At 43.7% G+C, this 11,303-nt stretch overlaps 1 protein-coding gene across 1 annotated transcript; it reads left to right on the top strand.

Annotated features, from left to right (window-relative positions):
• Window positions 1-923: 923 nt before the first annotated feature.
• On the top strand, window positions 924-11,044 carry SNU13 (small nuclear ribonucleoprotein 13). Its single transcript, XM_006150724.3, has 3 exons — window positions 924-1,063; window positions 6,581-6,701; window positions 10,632-11,044. Exons 1-3 carry the CDS (start codon window positions 1,061-1,063, stop codon window positions 10,892-10,894), a joined length of 387 nt encoding a protein of 128 aa, XP_006150786.1. The 5' UTR covers window positions 924-1,060; the 3' UTR covers window positions 10,895-11,044.
• The last annotated feature ends 259 nt before the right edge of the window (window positions 11,045-11,303 follow it).

The following is an 11,303-nucleotide window of genomic DNA, read 5'->3' on the forward strand; positions in this document are numbered from 1 at the left end:
TCTTTCCCTCCCTCTCTGTTTCTGGCATGCACATGTGCCCTATGACAAAAATTTAAAATCATAATAATAATAAAATAAATATTCAGTCTTGGAGCCTTCCTGTTGCCTGATGCCCAACACATTTTAGGCAGAGAAACAGATGTAAAGGAAGTAATTCGGATCAGTGGGCAAAAAGTCTAGGGTCTAGTTCCAAGTCTGCCAGTGTCTCACTGTGATCATGGGAAAACAGCTTTCCTTCTCCGGACCTGTTTCCTCAACTGTAAAATTAAGGGATTGTGTTGCATAATTCCTCAGGGTCCTGCTAAGTCTCAACTTCTAGGTTCCCAAAGAAATTCACTAGAATTACCAGTAGATGGTCTAATTTGGTCTAGATCCAAATGGTACCAAGATGTGTGTGGCATCATGTGGGAGATGAAGGACCTTATGGATGAGGGGAGACCTCTTGGAGATGGTGATGTATACATTTACGCTTCAATAATGGAGAGTTGGAGCAGTGCTGAGGAACGAGCTGGCTGGAAGAAAGTGGGTGTCCTAAAATGGCGCCAACCTCAACCCCACAGAGAACTCCAAGCCTAAATCTGCTCTTCCTCCTGAATTTCCTCCTTGATGAATCCTAATCCAATTCACCACTAAAACTTTGACAAGGTAAAGAAAAAAAAATCTAGGATAATTACCGAAAATTGTCTACCAGCGTGTGATCAGAAAGATAATTTTGAAAGCACAAGAATCTGTCCAAAAATAAAGTGGCAACAGAATGGCAACACTACTGAAAGTCTTCGTTTTGGAATGTTGCTTTTCAACTCACTGTCTCGGCCAATAATTTCTACTAGGACGTTAGTAGATACTAGTCTGTGCGTTTCCTCACACAGACTGACGCCGCTTCCACTCCGCTGCCCCCTAGAGGAGAGGGCCGCTCCGTTGTGTTACGTCACTTCCGCTTCCTGCCGCGCGCGCGGCCATTTCCGCAGCTTCTTCCAAGCGGCTTTTCGGCAGTGGCGAGCGTTCCTGCTCTGACGTCAGCGGCTCTCCTTGAGGGTGACGAGCTCGCGGAACCGCAGCCATGGTGAGTGCGTGCGCGGGCCGAAGGATTCAGGGTTCCATTTACTCGCTAGGCTGTCGGAGACTGCGGACGCGCGCCGCCTCGGGGTCCGGGCACGGGGTCCCAGCCGCCCGACCCCGAGTTAGAGCTCCGGCTCCCAGCATTCCGGCCCGAGGTTAGCACTCAGGCAGCCTCAGGGTCCCAGCCGCTGTAATCGGGGGCATTTCGCAGCAGTTGGTTCACGTGGCCGAAGGCCTCGAGTGAACCGAGGGGGCATGTCTCAGCCTTGGCGAATGAGACCTACCCACGTGGGAGAGGACAGAAAGTTGGGTGAAAAACCTGGCTCTATTTTTTTTCTTTTTTCTTTTTTCTTTTTTGCACTTCCTGGAGGATGGTTTGGAACCCTAGGATTCGGATCAACCTCTCCTTCCACCCCACCCCCATTACTGGGGTTCGGGAGAGGGAGATTTCCGTGGCTTTGCGTCTAGTCCCCGCCGCGAGTTACACGTGCTAGGGACTTTGGGGAGCCTTTGGCATTTGAGGGCTGTGGGGAATCGAGTGGCCTGGGGAGTGCAAGAAAGGCCCCTTCTGGGAGTCAGTGGCCTCAGAAATCGAATTTGGGTACCAAGTACCATGTGGGGCTTCTCTAGGTTCTCTCCAACCTTTTAATCTAGGGGAAGTTCCTTAACGTGTGGCCTGATGTAACTAGTTTTGGGTTGGCACTGTGATAAGGAGGGAAGAGTCTGCTTGGCACGTCTGTAAGTGAGATTTAATCCTTCCAGCAGAGCTTGGGTTTGCGGTGGAAGTACCTTCTCCCCTTCGCTCACTCACCTCCCGTTTTAAAGCTTAGTACCTGTGTCAACCTAGAAGTTGAAGCTTCTAAACCAGTCATCATCCTAACGCAGTTGTTTTGGAATCAAATGGTCTCACGTTTAATTTTGCAGTTTTCCTCAGTTGTACAATGGGAATGATAATATGTGAGAATGTTGTTAGGACCAAATGAGTTAATCAATCAGTGTTAAGCTCCTAGTCCTAATGCTTGGTACAGAGTGAGTGGACACGCAGTATTTGTTGTTAAATCAAAATTTTGCAGGTTTTGGCTGTATGGTGTACAGGGAAACCAAACTACTAAAGCTAGGTGTTATTAAACACATTTCAGTGCATTTATAAGCCAGGTAGTTTGATTTTGAAATTAGGGTGTTGATTGATACTAAAACAGTAAGGTGTCTTTGGTTGCTCTGCTCCTGAAGTCTTCTTTTGTGCATTTGATGTTTGTTGAGAGCTGAGAATTCATGATTTCCAGAGAAGGGTTCTTGGAAACAATGGAGATATATCTGGCATTTTAAAAAGTATTCTCATGAGGAATAATTGGAATTAAAGTGTTGGGTTCTTGGGACCAGCAGTTAGCGTAATGGCTATGTCGCTGGACTCCCACGTAGTAGTCGACCGCGGTTCGAGTCCCGGACCCGGTGGCTTAAACTCATGCCGGGGCGCTCCCCCGCCCAAGTTCCTGAGAGGAGAATGGAGGAGAAGGGATTGCAGTGTGGCCATCCCCTCCTGAGGGGTGATTTCTTGCTTTCTGTCTCTCTGTCTCTGTCTGGCGAGTGCACGCGCCCTATAGCAAAAACCTCTTCAAAAAGTAAATAAATAAATAAAGTGTTGGGTTCTTTATTGTTTAGGAGAGTGACAGTATTGTTGAGCATTCGTTTAGTAAGTTAAGGACACTTGTGTTTTTTGTTTTTTCTTTTTTGCCATAGGGCACATACACTCACCAGAGAGGAGAGAGACAGGCAAAGTGAGAAATCACCCCTCAGGGGAATGACCACACTGTAATCCCTTCCTCCTTCATTCTCTGGGGGTTTTGTGCACACATGCACTGGGGCCTAGTGTGATTTTCAAGCCACTGGGTCCAAGACTCCAACCACAGTTGGAAATTCAGCCACCTTAACCACCTGCTGGTCCCACATGTGATTTCTTAGAAAAACATAAGAATAAAAAGATGTGAGAGTAAACTCCAAACCAGTAGCAGGGGAAATAGTGAAAAAGTAATCATAAATCCAAAGGAAGGAAAGAAACAGAACAGGTAGGATAAATAGGATGCACGGAAGAAGAAAGATTTGAAGCAAATGTATCAATACTTAAATAGATAAAATGAGCTCCAGTTAAAAGATGGAAGAGTTTTTTAAAAATTGAAAAGATAGACTAATTTTAAAAGATGTAGACTACAAGGAGGAGGAGACCATAAGCCACAGTGAAAGAAGACAACGTTTGAATAGTTTGTCTGTCCTTCTGTCTTCCCTCTTCCATTTGAAAGAAAGTACTCTGGGGTTTTTACTCTTATCTGATCACTAACAGCCTTCTGAGGACATTCCAAGACAGTGCGCAGTCCTGTTTTCTACCTGGAAAGCTGTAGAAATAACGTTTCAAAGGAGATACTCTTGGTTTTGGCTGGATGTTCAGATAAACTTTTTAAAGAGAGGAGTTAGAGCTAACCCTGATCTGTAAAGTTTGAATTTATATTGTTTCATCCCATGTACAAAACCATTTTTTCCTTCAAATAGTTTTTTTTTTTTTTTTTTTTTTTTTTTTTTTTTTTTTTTTTTTTTTTTGCGTTTGGGAATTGGAAAGCAGAATATTCTGTCATGATTTTTGCTTTAATGACTTTAGGACAAATTTTAAAAAGTCCTAAACTTAGGACCAGCAGTTGGTGTAATGGCTATGTCGTCCCATGTGGTTGACTGCGGTGTCTTAAACTCATGTCAGCGTGTATGCTTGTGTGCCCAAGATCCGGAGAGGAGAAGGGATTGTGGCATGGCCGTCCCCCCAGGGGGGTGATTTCTTGCTTTCTTTCTCTGTCTTTCTGTTGAGCGCACACACCCGATAGCAAAAAACCTCTCCAAAAAAAAAAAAGTCCTAAATTCAAAAAATATTGTAGATTATGGAAACATCAGAAACAAATAGATTTTAAGGTCAAAGGCACCCCTAAACATAAAGGATGACCAGAAAAATAAGGTACAAATTATATAACTAAAAGAAGAAATAGATTTTAAAAATAGCAATTACATAGGGACTTTGATTAGAATTGATAGTGAAGCCATCAGTATGGAAATAAAAAATTTGAACAACACTGTGAATCAGTCTAGTCTGGTTGTCATAGTGAATCTAGAGAGTCTTGGCATTCAACAAGCATAGGAGACATTTTTTGTTTAAGAAAATTGGCCATCTAAGTTGCAAAGCAAGCCGAATATTTTTTTTTAAAGAGATTTTTGCTATAGGGTACGTGAGCTCGCCAGGGAGACACAAAGCAAGAAATCACTCCCCAGGGGTGTTGGCCACACCACAATCCCTTCTCCTCCATTCTCCCCTCCGGAACTTGGGCACACACACACACTCACCTGGTCTGAGTTTTAAGCTGCTGGGTCTGGGACTACATGGCCAACAATGGTTCGAGTTCTGGACGCAGTGGCTTGAAAATTACAAGAGGGAACCACAGTTTGAGTCCCAGACCTGGCAGTCTACTTTTTCACTTTCCATCTCCTCTCTCTCTCTCTCTTTCTCTCTCTTTCTCTCTCTCTCTGGTCAAATTTTTTTAAAAAGATGATGAATAAAATTAAATAATTCTTTAACTTAAAAAAGACTCTGGGTTTTCTTTGGAATAAAAAAAGAAATTTAGGTAAAGAAAAAATCGAAACCAGTTCAGGCAGATTTAAGTTGGTTTTTATCTCATGGATACAAAATTGACTTAACATTAGAAAAGTTGTAAAAAATTTTTTAAAAATCTTATTCATCTCACTTAATTTTTAAAATTTAATACCAATTTATAAGGAAAGAAATTCTTTAAAAAATATTTTACTTAATTTGATTCCAGAGAGGGAGGGAAAGTGAGAAAGCAAGGTGCCAGGTCCAAGACGTTCAACCACCATGTCACTTGCTGGCTCCCAAAGAAATTCATAGTACATTAGGAAATGAGGTGACTTTGTTTTTAGAAAGATTTTTTGCTGTAGGGTGTATGGGCTCGCCAGAGAGATAGAAAGTGAGAAATCATCCCCCATGGTGATGCCCCCGCTGCAGTCCTTTCTCCTCCATTCTCTTCCCATATCTTTGGCATGCAAGCACACATGCCCAGCATGATTTTGAAGCTGCCTGGTCCAGAACTCAAATCATGGTTGGCTGTATGGAGTCCAGTGATATGACTACTATGTCATCTGCTAGACCTAGGAAGTGAGGTGACTTTAAAAAAAAATTATTTTACTTGACTTTATTTATTTAAATTTGACCATAGAGGGACAGAGTGAGAGAAAGTAAGCCACCAGGTCCAGGACTTGAACCGCACTCGGCCATGTGGGAGTCCAACGTCCTTAACCACCATGCTACCTGCAGGCTACATGAGGTGACTTCTTAACCCAAAGGGCCTAAGAATAAGTCTAAAAAAATATTAAATTTTTACAGAGAAAATTTTAAAAATCACTGTGAGCTAAGTGTATCTATTCTGATGAGTACACATACACTATTTTAGAGGTGTTTTTTTTTTAACAAAATGGGATTGCATAAAATGTATAAATCAGTCTCACAAAGCCAGGAGTGGTAGAGTGTGCCTATAATCCCTTTTACAGTACTGGGAAGGCTGAGGCGGGGATCACAAGTACAAGGCCAGGAGACCTTTCTGCTCTCAGGTTTTTGGTTTTTTGTTTTGTTTTGATTTGATTTGTTTTTGTTGTGAGAGATTTTTGCTATAGGATGTGGGCACCTGCCTGAACAACAGAGAGACAGAGAGTGAGAAATCACCCCCCCGGGGGGATGGCCATGCCACAGTACCTTCTCGATTCTCCTCTTTGGATTTTGGGCACACACACATACTTGCCTGCATGGAGTTTTAAGCCACGTTGTTCAGGACTCAAACTGCAGTCAAGTGATGTTTTTTTTTTGTTTTGTTTGTTTTTTTTTGTTTGTTTGTTTTTGACAAGAGAGGGACAAAGCAAGAGTAAGATGGAAAGAGAGGTTGAGTGAAAGCAAGCTGCCAGGTTCAGGATTAGAACCGTGGTCAGCCATGTGGGAGTCCAGTGTCCTTAACCACCATACCACCTGATGACCCCTAAATAAAGTAATTCTTTTAAAAAAAAAAAAATTTCAGTTTTTTCTAAACAGGAAATAGGCAGATCAGAATTGTAGATAAAAAAGTGTGTGGGACCAGCAGATGGCATAATGGTTAGTTACATTGATGGACTTCCATGTAGTCAACCACAGTTTGATTCCCTGACCAGGTGGCTTAAAACTCATACGGGGTGCGTGTGTGTGTGTGTGTGTGTACCCAAAATCCCAAGAGGAGACTGGAGGAGAAGAGGTTGTGGTGTGGCCATCTCCCCAGGAGGTGATTTGCCTTTCCACATCCTATAGCAAAAATCTCTCTTTTAAAAAAGTGTGATTGAGGGTTGGGGAGCAGGGAATCTGGCCACTATGTCTCTTGGTTTTTAATTAGTATTCTGTAACTTGTCTGGTACAGTGTCTGGTTCAGTCCGACTAATGCTTCATTTCCCCACATAGACTGAGGCTGATGTAAATCCGAAGGCGTATCCTCTGGCAGATGCTCACCTTACCAAGAAACTATTGGACCTCGTTCAGCAATCGTGTAACTACAAGCAACTTCGGAAAGGAGCCAATGAGGGTGAGGTAGCCACACAGTGCTCCAGGGGAGGGTTTTGTTTTAAGAATTATTTTATTTATCATTATTATCATTTTTTTAAAATGTGCTATAGGGCATTTGTGCTCACCAGAGAGACAACAAGGGCAGGGAGATGGAGGAGTGAGAAAGCAAGCCACCAGGTCTGGGACTTAATTACAGTTGGTCATGTGAGAGTCTGGAGACTCAGCCACCATGCCACCTGCTGGCCCCATCTCCAGGGGAGTGTTAAAGGCACCTGTCTCTGTCTGGGACCTCAGTTCTAGATTTCCAGTAGGAAAAAGGGTTGGGTGCTCTTGACTGACCAGTGGGAGGGCTTCAGAACAGCATTCTGGCATTAGATCCTAAAGGCTAATTAAGAAAAAAAAAAAGACTGTGAACTAACTTTGTGACCTCCAGAGCTATCAGAAGGAAAGGGATATTGTGGTTTTTTTGTTGTTGTTTTTTAGCATTTCCAATGCCATGGGGACTTAACATTTGTAAATTTCATTTAGTTTCCAAAAACATTCCTCTATTTCTTTTTGTAACATCTTAGTAGAATAAGTATATATGCCATGATACTTCTCTGTTCAGAGATAAAGCAGAGGGACCCTAGCAGATGGTGTGGTGGTTAAGGGACTGGACTGCCACATGGCCAACCACAGTTTGAGTCCCAGACCTAGCAGCTTGCTTTCTCACTTGCCCTTTCTCGCTCTCTCTGGCAAGCATGCAAGCCCTGTAGTAAATTTTTAAAATAATGATGATAAATAAAATAAAGGGTCCAGCAGGTAGCATGGTGTTTAAGGTTCTGGACTCCCATGTGGCCAGTTGCAGTTCAAGTACTGGAACTGGTGGCTTGCTTTCTCACTTTCCCTTTCTCTGTTTGTCTCTTTTCGATCAAATTTTTAAAAAATAATAATTTTTAATAATAAAATGAATTTTTAAAAGAGGAAACAGAGTGGGACCAGCAGTTGGTGTAATGGCTATGTCGCTGGACTCCCATGTAGTCGACTGCGGTTCAAGTCCCAGACCCGGTGGCTTAAACTCATGCTGGGCATGTGTACATGCCCACCCAAGATCCCAAGAGGAGAATGGAGGAGAAGGGATTTCGGCATGACCATCCCCCCCCTGGGGAGTGATTTCTATCTCTCTGTCTCTCTCTGTCTTTCTGGCGAGCACACGCGCCCTATAGCAAAAACTTCTCCTCCCCCCCCCAAAAAAAGAAAAGAAAAAACAGAGGTAAAGTATAAATAGTCTCCTTTTAGCAGATGGCAAGGAATTACCTGTGGGAAAGCCGTTTTCTCTTCAAAGATATTAACTGAGGGACCAGCAGGTGGCATGGTGGTTAGGTGCACTGGACTCCCACATGGCCGACCACGGTTCGAGTCCTGGACTTGGTGGCTTACTTTCTCTATCTCTCTGTCCCTTCTTGTCAAAAATAAATAAATACATACATAAAGTTAAATAAAATAATTCTTAAAAAAAAAAAGATATTAACTGAAACATCAAGGTTTTTTGTCAGCTATGTTTGTTTTTTGGAGGTTTCCGCTATAGGGCGTGTGCACTCGCCAGCCAGACAGAGAGAGACATAGAGACAGATAGCGAGAAATCACCCCCCAGAGGGGATGGTCATGCCGCAATCCCTTCTCCTCCATTCTCCTCTCGGGATCTTGGGCACGCACGCACACGTGCCCGGCGTGAGTTTTAAGCCACTGGGTCCGGGACACGAACCGCTGTCGACTACGTGGGAGTCCAGCGACATAGCCATTACGCTAACTGCTGGTTCCCTGTCAGCTATGTTTAAAGAAGTCATTAGAGTAACTTTTATCTATGTTGGCCAAAGGCAGACAAAACTTGCTCTCTGTGTACCTGTTATTAGGGTGCTCTTTTCAGCCCTGTTCTTCACAGTGCAGTAACTGCAGGGCCTGGTACAGCTGAGACCTGTAGGAGGGGGGACACCACCTCTCCTGGAGGTCTCTACTCACTTGGTGCACTCAGGTCAGCTTGACTGGGCAGGGAGGTGAGTTCCTATGCTTCATTCCTCTGTGAGAACACAGAAACTAGACATTTTGATTTCTCTTGCTATACCTTGCATGATGCTAGGCCCTGAGGTATGTGGGACAGACAGGGTCTTGAATGGTGTTGTCAGTCTCGTCCTCATACTTCAGTTCAGGATGTGCTTACTAGGAGTACAGGGAGAGAGGGCAACAATGTCTATGCCTCTCCCTTGTTATTAATTGCCTACTATGTGCAGGCACATGTCAGTATGTTAGTAATGCATTGGTGAACAAAAGTAAGTCTGCCTTCTTAGAGCTTCTATTTTAGTGGAAGAAAAGAAAACGTAGCTTATGTGTCTTGTAATGAATGCTACACAGGACAATAAAACTGGATAAGGGGGTAGGAAGTAGCTGTGGAGGGAGCTTTTCAAAAGATGTATTCAGGAAAGGACTTTCCAACAATTGAAGACTGAGCAGAGAACTGAATACAGGAGGGTATTTGGGGAAAACATGTTTAGGCGTAGTGCAAAGGCATACTCAATAGCTTGAGGGGTCCTAAGGAAGCTGTTGTGGCTAGACCTGAGGGGATGAGATCACATGAGCTCTTGTAGGCTATTGTTAGCAATTTATGTTTTTCTCTGAGTTCAATCAAAAAAACATTAGAAAGATTTTGAGGAAGAATGTTTATGATCTTACATAATTTTTTTAGGATTATTTAATTTTATTATTACTATTTTTAATTTGACCAGGGGGAGTCAAAAAGAGAAAAAATAAATGAGAAAGTAAGCCTCCAGGTCTAGGACTTGTGGGAGTCCAGTGCTTTTAAGCACTACACTACCTGCCAGCCCCCATAACGCTTTTATAAGAGTCACTGCATGACTTGTGTGTGGAGGATAAACTAGTAATATTCATAGAAACTAACGTACTTTGCAGTTATATATGCCAGGCACTATTATTATTACCTTGTTTAATCCTTTCAAAAAAAAACCTGTTGGATAGGCTTACTGTGTTGTATCTTTTATAGATGATTTGAAAAGGAAATTAAACATCTTGCCCAGGGTCACATTTCTAATGAAAGTGAGAACTGGATTTGAATTCAGTGTGGTTCTAGAAACTGTGCTCTTGTCCAAAGCTCCAGCATTAATGTAGAATGTGGTCCACACTGACTAGCATTGGGTCACAGAGACAGGCAATCAAGAACGAGCATTTGAGGGACCAGCAGTTAGCGTAATGGCTATGTTGCTGGACTCCCATGTAGTTGACCGTGGTTTGAGTCCTGGACCTGGTGGCTTAAGCTCACGCCGGGAGCATGTCCGTGCGTGCCTGAGATCCCGAGAGGAGAATGGAGGAGAAGGGATTGTGGCGTGGCCATCCCCCCTGGGGGGTGATTTCTCACTTTTTGTCTGTCTGTGTCTTTCTGGCGAGCACATGCACCCTATAATGAAAACCTCTCAAAAAAAAAAAAGAAGAAAAAAAAAAAAGAATGAGCATTTGAAGCAGTGCTGGGGACTGTTGTAGGGCTCACATGGCGAGTCACACAGGGTGAAGTATTGACCGTGGCAGATTGGGACAGTAGAATCCTGATCCTTCGTTAGAGATATTGAGGAGTGCTACACTGCTTCATGCTGGTAGGGACTTGTGTGGAAATTATGACCAGGCAAGAGATGATGGTTACTGACTAGTGGTAGAGAAGATAGTAGTAGTTAGAGTCAGGATGTTTTGCAGACAGTGGTGGGTTTACTGTAGGGTTTGAGAAACAGGTGCTGAGGATGACTGTTTGGTGTTTGAGTCCATAATTATGTCCCAGGGTCACTCCAAGACACAGAATTGCTTGTGCCCAGACTTTCTGCCCAGCTTTCTTGGACCTGTTACTCTTTTCCCTGTGTTGATGTGCCCAGGCCTCACCTTACCTGTTGGCTTCATGTCCTTATCTCCACAGCCACTAAAACCCTCAACAGAGGCATCTCTGAGTTCATTGTGATGGCCGCAGACGCTGAGCCCCTCGAGATCATCCTTCACCTCCCACTGCTGTGTGAAGACAAGAATGTGCCCTATGTGTTCGTGCGCTCCAAACAGGCCCTGGGGCGAGCATGTGGTGTCTCCAGGCCTGTGATTGCCTGTTCCGTCACTATCAAAGAAGGCTCACAGCTGAAGCAGCAAATCCAGTCCATTCAGCAGTCCATTGAAAGGCTCTTGGTCTAAACCTTGCCTCTGCCATGCCCTCCCGACTGACCTGACACTTCTCCCTCTGCCTCTCCCTCTCCCTGAGCTCTTTCTTGTGTACCTATCCTGTGTTTGTAGTATTTTCAACTACTTTCTGTTGTTACAAAATATTACAGTACTAAGTCTGGTTTCTGGGTTTTTGTATTATTTTGTTTTCCAGGATTGTTTTTCTCCATTTCCTGTATACCCTCCACCATCATACATTTATCCTCCCTCTTGAAAAGTGAACTAATGGCCAGAATAGATAGAAGCAGAGTGGCAGCAAAGGCTGGACGAGCCGGGATGGACATCTGGTTCCAGCTTTTATCTACTTGCTTCCTACCGTGTGTGCGTGCTGGGGGGGGGGTATGGTGGAAGCAAATACTATCCACTTTGTCTCGATGTGCCT

This window comes from Tupaia chinensis, unplaced genomic scaffold (assembly GCF_000334495.1).
Source record: "Tupaia chinensis unplaced genomic scaffold, TupChi_1.0 Scaffold000294_5, whole genome shotgun sequence".
Classification (NCBI taxonomy): domain Eukaryota; kingdom Metazoa; phylum Chordata; class Mammalia; order Scandentia; family Tupaiidae; genus Tupaia; species Tupaia belangeri.

Excerpts from the sequence above, each read along its gene's own strand:
- SNU13 (XM_006150724.3), top strand. Across the intron at positions 6,702-10,631 it reads TCGGAAAGGAGCCAATGAGG|CCACTAAAACCCTCAACAGA; the intron begins GTGAGGTAGCCA and ends TTATCTCCACAG.